Genomic DNA, 15485 nt, shown 5'->3' on the forward strand with positions numbered 1-15485 from the left:
TCCTCCAACGTGGGCCATTCCCACGGGCTGCAGTTCTTCACGAACTGCTCCAGCATGGGTCCATTCCACGGTGTGCAGTCCTTCAGGAGCACACTGCTCCAGCGCAGGTCCCCCACGGGGTCACAAGTCCTGCCAGAAAACCTGCTCCGTGGGCTCCTCTCTCCACAGATCCGCAGGTCCTGCCAGGAGCCTGCTCCAGCGCGGGGTTCCCACGGGGTCACAGCCTCCTTCGGGAACCCACCTGCTCCGGTGTGGGGTCCTCCACGGGCTACAGGTGGATATCTGCTCCACCGTGGACCTCCCTGGACTGCAGGGGGACAGCCTGCCTCACCAGGGTCTTCACCACGGGCTGCAGGGGAATCTTCGCGCCTGGAGCATCTCCTCCCCCTCCTTCTTCACTGACCTTGGTGTCCGCAGGCTTGTTTCTCTTACATGTTCTCACTCCTCACTCCGGCGGCAGTTTCTCTCCGTCCCAACTTTTTTTTCCTTCTTAAAAATGTTATCACAGAGGCGTTACCACTATCACTGATTGGCTCGGCCTTGGCCGGCGGCGGGTCCGTCTCAGAGCCGGCTAATATGGGCTCGCTCTCTCTCGAACACAGGGGAAGCTTCCAGCAGTTTCTTACAGAAGCCACCCCTGTAACCCCCCCCCCCCCGCTACCAAAACCTTGCCAAACAAAACCAATACACCCTCTAATTCTGGTTAGAGTATTCAGTATTCACTTCTCGTAGAATTGGCTCAGAAGTCCCTTCAAGAGGATCGGAAATAAAGTCAGCCCTTCTACTCTGTTTGGAAACTGGAGCAGCATTTTTCCTGGTAGAATCCCCTTTTGTGGGGGTTTTTCCTCGCAGTTCACGTACCCGTGCATTTAGGACCGAGGTAGGTTTTCCGTCCCATTTCCTCATGTCCTCTCCCTGATCACATAGGTAAAACCACAGGGCACCTCACGGTGTGTACCTTCTATATTCTCTCTCTTGGGCAGAAGACCGCTCACTCCTAATAGCTGAGACATTGGTCCTTACAGGTGGGGAATAGGACATATCCTTTTTGAATTGCTGGAAATCCTCGGACAGCTTCTCCACAGCTGAAATGCAGGCTTGTAGGGAGGAGGAGAGATTCTCTTCGTATTGACGCAGCTGGCGAGCCACTTCCTCCACTGTTGGTGCCTCTTCAACATTTCAGGATACTACTGCCAATGCGTTGGCATAGGACGATGGTGCGCTCCGTACAAATTTCCGCCACGTGGGTCGTGTGCATTGGACTTCGTCTGGGTCTTTGGGTAACTGTTGGTTGTCCGGGTCATGATGAATCGCCTCTAGCACGGCTAATTCCCTCAGATATTGAATACCTTTTTCCATGGTGGTCCACTTGCTTGATTGACATATAACATCTTCCTTAAAGGGGTACCTTTCCTTCACACTTGACAGGAGTCGCCTCCAGAGGCTGATGGCTTGTGTCCCTCTTCCAAGTGCCTTGTCAATGCCACCTTCCCTGGCAAGTGATCCCAGCTGCTTGGCTTCCCTACCTTCTAATTCCAAGCTATTAGCCCCATTGTCCCAGCATCGGAGGAGCCAGGTGATAATATGCTCACCTACACGGCGGCCAAACTCTTTTCGCAAATCCCGCAGCTCACTCAAGGATAGGGACCGGGTTATTACCTCTGGTTCTGCCTCTTCCTCCGGTTCCCGTGATGACCCTGGTTCACCATTATCCTTTGCTAAGCGAACTGATTTTTTTGTATATTTCCTTTTCTGTACGGGGGCAACCGATACTGGTCCAGGTTGGTCCTCTAGTTCAGTTGCAGTATCTCTCGCCAGGTTCTGGATAACCGCAGTGTCTGTCGCCGAGGTTTGGGTAGCAGCAGTGCTCCTTGCTAGGCCTGGAGGGGCCGCAGCGCCCATTGTTGAGGTTTGGGTGGCCGCGGTGGTCATCGTTTCGTTTTTAGGTCTAGAGACTTTCTCTTCCCTTTGAGGGTACTGAGTAGTGTCGAACAGGGCTCGATAGGCATGGGCCAGGCCCCAGCATGTTGCAGTGATTTGTATCTCTCTGGAGCTGCCGGGGTGACAGCATACCTTTTCCAAATATTTTACTAGTTCTTCTGGATCCCGCACTTGTTCAGGGGTGAATTTCCAAAACATTGGAGGTGCCCACTTTTCTAGGTACTTGCCCATACTACCCCACACACCCTGCCACTCATAATTATCTAGCCTTGGGGCACATCTCTGGGTGATCTTCTTAAATAGCTGTTTAACCTTAAACGAGAGCTGAACCACATTCAGAAGTATGCTAATTCCTAGCAGTAGGGCTAGGACCATGCTAGTCCCAACACCCCAGGAGTATTCAAATTTTCCAAAAATTCTCAAACACCATTGTAACTCGACTAAAGGAGAAAGGAGAGGGGAAGAAAGATACCCCACCCATAGACTGGTTTTCCATGGAGGAAAGGTAAATGGTATAATTATTAATAATTTCCCACAGGTGGCTTCTGCTGTATAAAGGTGACAATGCTAAGTGCAAATACCGGATTAATCCCACAGCCGATGACTTTATCATACCATAAACCAGTGTTATACCACACATCAAAGCAAAAATCCACCTCCCATGGATGATAAGCAGTAGAAGAGGAACTATATACAGCAAGCGAGGTGATACATAACAGAGCTTTAAAAGCCAGAGCAACAACTCTAAGAACTCATAAATCAACATAATGAACGCTTGGAACAAATTTGTTTTAACAAGCTCTGGTCAGGTTTGTCGTTATCTCAACCCCTTGAGCCCCATGTTGGGCGCCAAAATGGAAAGTGTCGTGGTTTAACTCCAGCCAGCAACTAAGTACCACGCAGCCGCTCACTCACTTCCCCCATCCAGTGGGATGGGGGAGGAAATCGGGAAAAAAGGTAAAAACTTCTGGGTTGAGATAAGAACGGTTTAATAGAGCAGAAAAGAAGAAACTATAATGATAATGATAACACTAATAAAATGACAACAGTAGTAATGAAAGGATTGGAATGTACAAATGATGCACAGAGCAATAGCTCACCACCCGCCGACCGACACCCCGCCAGTCCCCGAGCAGCGATTCCCTGCCCCCCCCCACTTTCCCAGTTCCTAAACTAGATGGGACGTCACATGGTATGGAATACACCGTTGGCCAGTTTGGGTCAGGTGCCTTGGTTGTGTCCTGTGCCAACTTCTTGTGCCCTGGCTGGCCATGAGAAGCTGAAAAATCCTTGACTATAGTCTAAACAATACTGAGCACCAGCTGAAAACATCAGTGTCATCAACATTCTTCGCATGCTGAACTCAAAACATAGCACTGTACCAGCTACTAGGAAGACAGTTAGCTCTATCCCAGCTGAAACCAGGACAAAAGCCAAGGCTTATTGTCTGGGACATCCAGATTCCTGGCTGTAAGCAACTCTGCAGCTCCGTCCCTGACAGCTGGATCCCATAAAGGCACACATTGATGGACTCTGAGAGGGATGTCGTCCGGACACACATCGGGCTCCCCAACTGGCCCTGCATCCACTGCCAGAAATTTGTAGCGGATACCCAAGGCGTCACAAGCCAGGATAGGATGACAGTGATCTGTAAAGAAAAACACTCAAACACTACGAGGTTAGGGCAGGACGAACCATACGACTAGGGACCCATTTCAGTAGCCCTTCACGCATCTGTACACAGGCATACCCTCGCCCGAGACAACGCAGCTCAAACGGCCCTTCCCATTGGCGTGTCTGAAAGTCACGCACACGGACCAATGCGTAGGGACCTTTCTCTTCCATGCTCGTAAAATGTCGCTGCGCCGCCATCTGCTCTAGGTCCCCTCGAACTGTCTGATTTAATGAGGTTAATGCAGTTAACAGAAGATGCTGTATACGGAGAACAGGTGTGTTATCCTGTAACCAGGAGGGCTCCTCCTGCCCCCCCTCCCTAAGCCGATCGAGCAAGGTCTTTAAGGTTCGATGTGCTCGTTCTACAATGGCCTGGCCGGTGCTATTATAAGGGATGCCATGTGTAAGGTTAATACCCCAGGTTGCACAAAACCGTTTCACCTTTTCCCCAGTATAAACTGCACTATTGTCTGTCTTAATCTGTTGTGGAATACCTAGTTGAGCTATGCAAGCACGCCAGTGTTGTATAACTGCCAAACTATTCTGTTTAGTATGCACTGTAGCAAGAATATATCTACTGTAAGTGTCTACTGTAACATGTAAATTCTGCTGTGGCTTAAAAGGAGCATATTCTGTAATATCTGTTTGCCAGATCTGATTTGGTCGCAAACCACGAGGGTTGACCCCAGCTTCCCAAAGGGGTCCTTGGGCACCATGAGGGCAAGCTGCGACAATTTCTTTGGCTTCAGCACGAGAAATACCCGTTAGTGTCACCAAGCCTCGTGGACCGCAATGCAAAAGGCGGTGTAACATTATCGCACGTGCCCTTGCTGGCGTAATGGTATCATCATCAACAACAGCCAACAACACTTGTGCCGCCTGGTCAGCACGGCTGTTCCCTTCAGCTAATGGTCCAGGGAGACCAGAGTGACTGGTAACATGAATAGGGAAAACGGCTGCACTACATAACTGTAAGGCGTTCAGCAGCATACCGGCTATCTCCGTAGAATAAGCTAGTGCCCATTCCCCCGCAACCAAAAGCTTATATACATACAGTGAATCCATGACCACATTTAAGGGCTCTGTCGGCCAACATAACAATGCCACGGTCACTGCCTTGGCCTCCAAAAACTGTACTGAGCGACTTGGTTCAGTATAGACTACCTGGTGCCATGCCCCATCTTCTTTCCAAACACAAACGGCTTTGCTGGTCTTGGAGGACGCGTCAGTAAAAATTGTGCACTCATTATTAGGGTGTTTCGCCACCTGCTGTGCTGGAAGAATGGGTAAGGCATGCAAGATCTCCCCACAAGGATGGACCTCATGTCCCGCTATTGTCCCCGTAAACTCTGCTAATGCACCCTGTAAAGCAGACACCTGCGGACAAACCAAATTCCATTGCGTTAGGGAGCAGGGCAAAACAATGTGGTTTGGGTCTCTGCCAGTAAAATGTTGACAAGACCCTCGGCAACGCATGATCATGGCGGCTACCAACAGCGGCCAACTAATGATAGCTGTGTATACCTTACCCTGATGTAACCACGCAAAGGGCCACTCCGGGCCTTCTGCAGTCTGTATCAATACACCGTGGCAGTTCTGACTGGCCACAAAGAGCCGCGCATCAATTGGCTGTGTGGGTCGAAACCTCTGCAGGCCCCACTGCTGGGCCCGTTGGGCTGTTTTCTAGCAACTCACGTTGTACTGGTTGCAATACACCTGGCGTCTGCAAGGGTTCCCCCCCCCCTGGAGTAGTTGGTACAAGAGGTTCATTTCATCTTCCGCAATGGGAATGAAGTTTCTCAGCCACAATAGTTTGCCTACTAACTTTTAGGCATCATGTAAAGTATATACTTGTTCAGGGACCATAAAACTTTGAGCGGTGACTGTGTGTGGGGTTAACTGAGTGCCTAGATAACTAACAGAAGGTCCCATTTGTGTTTTGTTAGGGGATATGTGTAGCCCATATTCACTTAGTTGTTGGACTGTCTGATCATAGAGGCATTGCAACACAGACTCATCCTGATGGGACAGTAAAATGTCGTCCATGTAATGTATGATGGTAGCCTCCAGGTAGTCTTTTCACAGAGAATGCAAGGCCTTACCTACAGCGATCTGACAGAGAGTTGGCGAATTTTTCATGCCTTGGGGGAGCATTTTCCACTGATACCATTGCATGAGAAGTTGATGGTTCCTTTCCGGGATAGGGAAGGCAAAATGCTCATGATCTGCCATGGTCAATGCTATTTGGGCAACAGGAGGAACTGCTGGAACTGTTGTTACATTGCCCTGATCCTGTCCCTCCTTCTCAGCGGTCAGTTCCACGGGAGTATCGTTTGATCCTGAGTTGTTGTCGCTGGGTCCTGTACAAAATTTAAAGGGGAGGGCCTGGACCCCATCCCTCCCCCCATCCCGTTTCCCGACATCGGTTCTCGTTGTTTTGCATACCACGGAGCCCCCCGCTGGGCCCCGGGTACACGGCAGTCTCGAGCTCTGTGTCCAGGCCTACCACATCTCCAACAACGGAGGTTGCCCGCCCCCACCTCCTGAGTCGACCCTCCGGGTCTGGTTGCGCAATTCCTCGCTATATGGCCCCTACCCCCACTTCGGTGACAAGTGCCTGTACCCGCTTGCAAAACTTGTTCCAAAGCCACCGCTATCGGACGCGCTTCCTGTTGTTGCTCTCTTTCCAGTACGTGACGTATCATTTCGCCTAGCAATGAGCCTGCTGGCAAATGAGAGAGAAGCGTTGCGGTCTGCGGGATGGCTTGAGCCTTAGCACACTCAACCACAATCGCTTCCTTAGCCGTCTCCAGAAGGTTTGCAGCCTGTACAGCAAGCTGAAGCCGATCTAAAAAGGCAGTAAACCTCTCGGCAAGCCCCTGGCGGATCTTTACCCAAGGGGGATCTGCTCTGTCCATAGCCGCGACACGCTTAAATGCAGCCAAGGCGGTAGCCGCAACTGCCGCAAAGTCACGTCCGCGCATGCCCTGTGCCTGCGCCTGAGGTGTCGCAAACTGCCCCTCCCCCATGAGTTGTTCTATGGTCACTCCCGCTAGGTGGTGACCAGGAGCCTGAGCATCGATCACGATCTTAAGGCACTGAGCTCGCCATTCCTCCTTAAACAACAGCAGCAATGATGGGGGCAGTACCCCTCTCATCAGCTGCATCACATCAAAGGGCGCAACAGGCGTTGAAAGCAGACATTCGAACAAAGTGAGCGCCTGCGCGGAATTCACTCCATGCGCCTGCACAGTACTCGCGAGTTTCCAAATGGTCTTTACATCAAAAGGTGTCCACTCCTACCCTCCCCGCGCCGCTGCCCGAATAGGGAGAATGACCGGCTGAAACTGACCCCCTGAAAGGCAACATTCTTTGGCTACCAGTCGCCAGTCTGTGCCCTTTTGGGTGCCCCCTTCCTGGCCATCCCCGGCTCCCTGTGTGGGGGGCATTAGCAGCACCATACGCTCCGCATTCTGTATGGCCCCCTCAAGCCTCCGCAACAGACACTGTACTGTCTGCAAAGCGTTCGGTCCCTCCTCTGTCCGAATCTGTGGCACAGGTTTCGATGGCCTCCATATTGCACCATCCCCCTTCTCCTCGTCAGAACTATCGGAATTGTCCTGTACTGGCACCTCGCGCCACTTCCGGAAGGACCCAGACGAGGGTTTAACCCATTCTGGCAAAGGCGCAGTAGATGGCGCAGCAGGCTTAGGCTCAGGCAAAGGCCGAACAGGTACAGGCTCCGCTTGCAAAGCCCCAGCAGGCACAGGCGGCTCAGTCCCAGGAGGCTCAGTCCGCTCTCCCAGCAAGGGCGCCTGATTTCCCTCACAGGGGGGTGTTTCCTCCTCTGCCACCGTCTCCAAGCCCCGCAGCCTCCTAATTGTTTCCTCCGCGGGTGGCCGTTCCTCCCACTCTCTCAACTTACGGTATAAATGTCCTTTAACATCCCTGCCTGGAACCCAGTCAAAGAGGCATTCCTCTAAGTCCTTCCGAACCACCCGCCGTAATTCTTCCCAAGGAAACTTCCGAGGGGGGGGCATATCTGGCCCCGCTGATGCAGTTTCAATAGGAAAAACCTTCGTCTCCGCCGTACCTTCCGAGTCCCCGCCCTTAATCAGAGAGAGATCAGTCCGTGAGCCCCGCTCCATGACCGCCCACTCCGTCTGAGTCTGACTTACTATCCCTGGGGGCACTATCTCCCGTTATTCCTGAGGCGGCGCCTCATCCGCAAACAAAGCAGCTCGCGCCGCCAACCAGCATGCCCCAGCTTTCTGTCCTTCCGTAACCACCCTCTCCACTTTTCCCCAAGTTTGTAATCATTCTGCAACTCTGCGCTTACCCCTGAGAGCAGATTGGAGCAAAAGCTTCCGAATCTCTCCCCATTTTGGGGGGTTTAAAACTTCTCTAGGAGAACCAATGCCTCCCCGGCGCAACATCCATTGGATGCATTCGCCCATGGGGCCCTTCCTAATCGTTCCGCGGGCACCCACCTCATCAGCTAACACCTTCAATATCTTAATCACCTGCGCAAGTTCCATCGTCGCCTGTGCGACCGATTACGTTGGGGTCACCACTATGTAGCATTCGCTACATATCAAGGTGCCGCAAATAGATCACTGGTCGGCCCGGACCAGGGAAAGAGGCAGATAACACACACAGTGTGAGCGCCAACTTCCGCCTTTTATTGCGCAATTGATTCCTTTTATATTAACAAGGGTAGGCGGGGTTACGGATGCGTCATAGGGCTGCGACTAACCCTCCGTCTTTCCGTAACATCGCGAGATCTTCCAGGTGCCGAACCCTACATATCCCCAACTCCAAAACCCCAGGGGTCGGCCTCGGGTCTCCCCAGGTGCTTTCTGCCAGAGGCTCCAGGTAGGGCCATTCTCCCCGGCTGCAGTACAGATCACAATTTTAACATCTTGTCTTGCCCGGACTGGTCCAAGTGCTACTGCATGAACAATCTCCCGCTTAATTTGTTCAAAGGCTTGTTGTTGCTCAGGGCCCCATTTAAAATCATTCTTCTTCCAGGTCACTTGATAGAGAGGGCTTACAATCAAACTGTAATTTGGAATACGCATGCTCCAAAAACCCACGACACCTAAGAAAGCCTGTGTGTCCTTTTTATTAGTCGGTGAGGACATAACTGCTATTTTGTTGATCGCATCCATAGGGATCTGACGACGTCCATCTTGTCATTTTATTCCTAAAAACTGGATCTCCTGTGCAGGTCCCTTGGCCTTACTTTCTTTTATGGCAAAACCAGCCTTCAAAAGGATTTGGATTATTTTCTTCCCTTTCTCAAAGACTTCTTCTGCCTCGTTGCCCCATATGATGATGCCATCAATGTATTGCAGGTGTTCTGGAGCTTCACCTTTTTCCAGTGCAGTCTGGATTAGTCCATGGCAAATGGTGGGGCTGTGTTTCCACCCCTGGGGCAGTCGATTCCAAGTGTACTGGATACCCCTCCAAGTAAAGGCAAATTGTGGACGACACTCTGCTGCCAGAGGGATTGAGAAAAATGCATTAGCAATGTTAATTGTGGCATACCACTGTTACGGATGCACCACTAACCAAATCCAACAGGTGTTAAAACTCAGATTTATTCTTCAGCAAAAGTTAGTTAGAAGTCCGGTAACATTTTACAAACCCGCAGGCTCAATGATGTAAAAAGAATTAATACTACACGGCCAACTTAAGAATCCCCAAGATTTAAAGTGATGGCTCAAAATGTACGTATCACCCACCTAAAAGCAGAGGGCTCTCTCCCTCGAGGAGTTACCTCGGGTGGTGCCCCGCCCCGAGGGGGAGTCCCCGACTGCAGACCCACTGCTCTGAGAAGGACTGCCAACATGTCCTCCAGTGGGACTCTGTTTATCCCACTGTCGAATGTGACCTGTGGTCATTTCATTCTATTGGCTAGGAGGGTCACCTCGGTGTACGTGGCGCATCTCCATTTGCCCGTTCAAATTTCAACCTGCAGCCTCCAGGGTTTCCTTCCCCTTCTCCCTTCCTGGAGAAATTTTGTTTCCTGCTGGGAGGATTAGGGGGCGGGGGGTGGGGTGGGGGTGTGTGGATGTACTGCCACAACCAGTTGGCTGCCTTTGACTCTAGTTTGTATTGAATTTCTAGAATATCTGGAACGGCAGTACTCAGCGGTGGCGTAACTTCATTCAGGCCACGATAGTCTACTGTTAGTCTCCACTCTCTATTAGACTTTTGCACCAGCCATATGGGACTATTAAAGGGTGAGCGAGTTTTAGTGATCGCTCCTTGGGTCTCCAGTTGATGAATCAACTTGTGGATGGGAATCAGGGAGTCTTGGTTAGTGTGATATTGCCACCGGTGCACCGTCATGGTAGCAATTGGATCTTTGGGTAATTGTGCCTTGTCCGGGTCATAATAAATCATCTCTACCACAGCTATTTCCCTCGGATATTGGATAACTCTCTCCATGGTGGTCTACTTGCTTGACTGACATATAACATCTTCCTTGAAGGTGTACCTTTCCTTCATGCTTGTCAGGAGTCGCCTCCAGAGGCTGAGGGCTTGTGTCCCTTTTCCAATTGCCTTCTCAATGCCACCTTCCCTGGCAAGCAATCCCAGCTTGTTGTGGTTTAACCCCAGCCAGCAACTAAGCACCACACAGCCGCTCACTCACTCCCCCCCACCCAGTGGGATGGGGGAGAAAATCGGGAAAAGAAGCAAAACCCGTGGGTTGAGATAAGAACAGTTTAATAGAACAGAAAAGAAGAAACTGATAATGATAATGATAACACTAATAAAATGACAACAGCAATAATGAAAGGATTGGAATGTAAAAATTATGCGCAGTGCAATTACTCACCACCCACTGACCGACACCCAACTAGTCCCCGAGCGGCAATTCCCCCCCACTCCCCCCAGTTCCTATACTAAATGGGATGTCACATGGTATGGAATACCCTGTTGGCCACTTCAGTTCAGCTGCCCTGGCTGTGTCCTCTGCCAGCTTCTTGTGCCCCTCCAGCTTTCTCACTTGCAGGGGATGAGAAGCTAAAAAATCTTTGACTTTAGACTAAACATTCTTTAGCAACAACTGAAAATATCAGTGTTATCAACATTCTTTGCATACTGAACTCAAAACATAGCACCGTACCAGCTACTGGGAAGACAATCATCTCTATCCCAGCTGAAACCAGGACAGAAATTATCTGGCCTTGGAAATTATCCAAGCCTCAGTGATAGTTAGAGGGAGTCCCCATTCAGACATGGTTTTCCATATGCCCTTTCCTCAGGGAGTGAGTAAAGTGACAGATGTTTTAACCATTGAAATGTACTTAAAAAGAATAGTGTCACCCTGAGTAAAGCGACAGGCTGACAGTGGGGGGTTTACAGGTTTTGTTGGTTGGAGAGCAGAAAAATGAGCTCGTTCCACCAGGCATCTGGTGGGCGCCTGTCGGTTATTTAAGCATCAGACAGCTTCGGATCAGGCTTTACCCAGTTTTCCTGTATATAAATTTTGCTCCAAAGTTCATTTTAGTAGACCATTCCATGTCTCGACCATGCTATTACTTTGGGGTCTGTCGGTGTGGAATGATTGCTGGAGGTGACTTATTGATATGTCCCCCCCCTTAAGGGAAGGTAAACCTCCAGGGTGGAATGCGGTGGATATGCAAGAAATATGTTCCATAATAATTCCCTAAGCAACATAACCTGCAACCTTAGATGTTAGCAACACCAGGGGAGCTTGGTATGCTGACTCTGAGAAACAACACGGAGGGTGGAGCGGAGTGGAGACACCGCGGCCAGGCTCTGTGATATCACTGCAGGGGTGGGAAACTGGAACTACTGGAACAAGAATGGAAGGTCCCTGCATTGAATCCACTGAAGCAAGGAGGTGAAACAAGTGGGTTCTGTCAATGCTATTGCCTTACTTCTGATGTATATCATCAGTGCCCAGTTCTGGAGTAGTGACCTGCTATAAATGATGGTCTCTGGGTGAACTTTGCTCATTATAATCTCATTATAATACCAAAACACACCTCCATCCCAAAAGCTACCCACCTCCAAGGTGCGACCACCCCTCACTGATCATGCATTCTGGATTTTCTCTAGCATATACCTTTAAAAATAAAGCAAGGAGGTTTTACACCAATCAAAGTAAAGGTATATATGACTAGAGTCGCTCAAGCTCCACCTAAAAATAAGAAAATATAAAAGGGCTTAAGAGAGGAGGAATGGTAGGGAAGATACCATCATAGACAAGTCAGGAGGACATTGCTGACTTCTGGGATCAGTCGACGGGCTGAACCTCTCTCCCCTGCCATAGGGACACCTATTGGGTAAGATTCGAACCCTCGGTTATGTCGAGTGCTTCCCCGGGAAACTTAGAAATCTCTATAGAGTTTTTCCATAACTTAGTGTGCTTGTAGTCGACTGTATTATTATTTGCACGTGCTTTGCAGACACTGTATTTATCACCGGCAATCCAAAAGAACCTGTACTCCTGTTGCTTTAATAAACTGTACTATTCATTAATCTAGCTGTGATAGTTCGTTAACGCATCCAAACTCCCTAAGTCTAGTAATTCTCGTGTATTGAATGCGGCTAAGCCAAGAGTGCAGTACACTATTAAGTGCATCCGTCATTGTGATAGTTCAGCATTTTGAATGCGACCAGACTTATAGCGTTGAATTGGACATCACTCAGAATTTAAATGTAGCCGCCCCCAGCCCCTTTGACATCTGAGGATAAGCTGGAATGCAAGGGGATTTATTTTCTGCCAAACTTCTTTACCCTTTAATGCAACAGTAGGGCAGGTGGAACACCCAGGCAACTCCATTACGTTCACGCCATTCTTGTACAATTTTAATTTTGAAATGAGAGCTGTTGTCAGACTGCACAGCAGAAGGCATGGGAGTGTCAGCAAACTATCCATTAAGTCCTGCCACAGTGTTAAGACCATCAGCTTTCCTACAAGGAAAGCTTTCCCTATTATTTCAGCTCCAGGAAGGACATAACGCCACCCCTCGGATGTTCGAGGAAGAGGTCCAACGTAATCAATTTACCAAGTGGACCAGGGGACTTATTTCCTACCTTCTATCCATTTTGTCCTGAAAAGGTAACCTCCTGATATTGTTTCTTCATCAGTTCTTTCAAAAGCATGTTTAGTGTTGCCCTGTATCCAGCTTTTGCCTCATAGAATATCCATGCACAATAAATTTAGGTTTCCTAATAGCATTTAGTATTTTGGGGGAGGGGGCACAAAAGGGAGGTTTCGGTTTTACCTTAACAATTCAGTAAGGAACAACTACTCCATTTACCCTGTTTACTAATATTTTCTAATGTTTCAGAAGGATGGCTCCAGGACATGATTCTACTTTAATCATGGATAATTGTGCTCTGGTATTGTCATGGTTTAACCCCAGCCAGCAACTAAGCACCATGCAGCTGCTCGCTCACTCCCCCCCACCCAGTAGGATGGGGGAAAGAATCGGGAAAAAAAGAAGTAAAACTCCTGGGTTGAGATAAGAATAGTTTAATAGGACAGGAAGGAAGAAAATAATAATAATGATAATAATAATAATAAAAGGATTGGAATATACAAGTGATGCATGATGCAATTGCTCACCACCCGCCAATTGACGCCCAGTTAGTCCCCGAGCAGCGATCCCTCCCAGCCCCACTCCCCCCAGTTTATATACTGAGCATGACATCACATGGTATGGAATACCCCTTTGGCCAGTTTGGGTCAGCTGCTCTGGCTGTGTTCACTCCTAACTTCTTGTGCCCCTCCATCCTTCTTACTGGCTGGGCATGAGAAGCTGAAAAATCCTTGACTTTACTAAACACTACTTAGCAACAACTGAAAACATCAGTGTTATCAACATTCTTCTCATACTGAACTCAAAACATAGCACTATACCAGCTACTAGGAAGACAATTAACTCTATCCCAGCCAAAACTAGGACAGGTATCTATGAGAAAATCAGGTTTTAATTTATCATTTACTATGGCCTCTGCAAGTCCGAGTCCCTGGTCTAGTTTCTCCAATTGAGTGGATTGTCCGGACCACCTGCTAATTGTTTATGGTCTCAAGCCCATGAGGAGAGAAAAGATGACAAGAAGGAGTGCGATCCCTGGCGGTCTCGACAAAGGTTCTCAACAGAACCCAATGTGAAAAAAACACCCCCCTGGAATTGTACAAATATTATAAATTGTACCACTGGTGGGGATCTAGAAAATAGTTGGTTGTGGTTAATTCCTTCACTATGGCATTTAATCAGTGCTGCCTGCTTGTGTCAAAATTACACAAGGCCATATCCCCCAGCTATGGGATGTAATATTAGCATAAGCTATAAAGACTTAAAATATTCTGAGAAATCCTCCTGTCGCATTCCTCGAACCATGGGTAATTGTGACGACTCACCTATATGTGCTCCATGTCAGTTAACTTGGATATGCTGAGATGGGACTATTGCAGATATGTTAAGACCTATACATCTTGGTCTGCAGTGTACTTTGGGAGTACCATCATTATGTCCTCCTTATTACTCTGAGAAATTTATCTCTCAAGGACTGTGGCATCCCCGTATCAAACGGAGTACAGACAACACTGATTGGACTGTATCCCAGAAATTAGCGGTGTGGGCTGAAGGATTCTTTGGGCTAGGAATAGGTCACCTTAAAACTAGAATTGTGCTGTCCAATTTAACTGCACAAGTGGAAGCTTTGGCAGACCTCACTAAAGACAATTTTGAATTGCTAGATACACAAGTACAAACTGTCTCGAACGTCGCACTTCAAAATCGACTTCCACTGGATATGATATTACTCAAAGAACAAGGGGTGTGCGGATACTTGAAAGCAAACCATGAACAAGAAGAATGTTGCATCACAATTCCTAATGTGTCACTACCTCTTCAGGAAAACCTCCAGAAGATGAAGATAGTTGAAGTTATTCCTGAACTGCACGACCAAATGAAGGACACCTGGTTGGGAAATATTTTTGGTAGGATAGGATGGGTATTTTCTGGATCGATTCTTAACTTGTTACAAACACTGATGGTTATTATAATTTCTATTATTGTAGCATGCATTGCCGTTAGTTGTGTAAAAAGAATGATTGTAAAATCTCTCTCAGGTAAGGGCTCACCCAGAAATTGAGGAATACGTAACTCTACTAAAACACACAGATGAAACTTATACCAATACACCGGTCAAAGATGACATACATGTGGTTGAATTGTGACTCAGGTCACGGGGTGGACTGTGTGGATTGTCCGGCTCATAGTTCACAAATGAGTTTCACCATGTCTAGTGCACACAGGCGACTCATGGGGGGTTACAAAAGCGACCCAGCCTTGGATTGCCTTGAGGCCCTGTCTCTCTGCAGAGATGACTCACGGGGAGCTGTGTAGACAGCTTAGCCCTGGGTTGTCTGATAAACCCTAAACTAAACAGGGCAGTGGCTGTGCCATTCAAAGAACCAAAACCTGAACTGAGCCTTGAAATCCCTTAACAAATAGTATACCCTGAGTCCCAATCCAACCACTATTCAGTTGCCTGAGGAAGCAAGGTAAAAAAAAAAAAACAAAACCTGGACGGTTTCAGCTTCAGTTTCAAATGACAAGCTTGTATATTCAAACAATCACAGACAAACAAAGGAAAGATAAGGGGAAACTCCACTCAGATATGCATAATCCATTTAGGCACATATCATAATCCACTCAGACATAGTCATACACACCATTCCACAAGTCAGGGGATAAAAACTCTTAAGATTCAGGTTGGAAATGGGGGAGTCACTTCTCCAACTATACAGTTGGCTTGTGAAGGAAACCCTTCCCCCCTTGATCGGGACGCCGGTCGAGGTAACTTCCCTGGGA

At 48.5% G+C, this 15485-nt stretch overlaps 4 protein-coding genes across 14 annotated transcripts in view; 2 read left to right on the forward strand and 2 right to left on the reverse strand.

The window, feature by feature from the left end:
* LOC126035493 (uncharacterized) overlaps positions 1-8121 on the reverse strand; it is a 145252-nt gene extending 137131 nt beyond the window's left edge. Inside the window, exon 1 of the mRNA XM_049794138.1 lies at positions 6510-8121. Coding sequence (XP_049650095.1) covers positions 6915-7763 — 849 coding nt within the window. The 5' untranslated portion in view covers positions 7764-8121 and the 3' untranslated portion in view covers positions 6510-6914. The remainder of the gene's footprint in view (positions 1-6509) is intronic.
* Positions 1-15485, forward strand: part of LOC126035453 (sorting nexin-2-like) — a 110642-nt gene that overhangs the window by 87779 nt on the left and 7378 nt on the right. The gene's annotated exons all lie outside the window — the stretch shown is intronic.
* The window catches only part of LOC126035464 (uncharacterized), a 440127-nt gene that overhangs the window by 29669 nt on the left and 394973 nt on the right, over positions 1-15485 (forward strand). The gene's annotated exons all lie outside the window — the stretch shown is intronic.
* LOC126035469 (uncharacterized) overlaps positions 696-15485 on the reverse strand; it is a 340981-nt gene continuing 326191 nt past the window's right edge. The window contains exon 2 of the mRNA XM_049794095.1: positions 696-2597. Coding sequence (XP_049650052.1) covers positions 1180-2316 — 1137 coding nt within the window. The 5' untranslated portion in view covers positions 2317-2597 and the 3' untranslated portion in view covers positions 696-1179. The remainder of the gene's footprint in view (positions 2598-15485) is intronic.

This window comes from Accipiter gentilis, chromosome W (assembly GCF_929443795.1).
Source record: "Accipiter gentilis chromosome W, bAccGen1.1, whole genome shotgun sequence".
NCBI lineage: Eukaryota > Metazoa > Chordata > Aves > Accipitriformes > Accipitridae > Astur > Astur gentilis.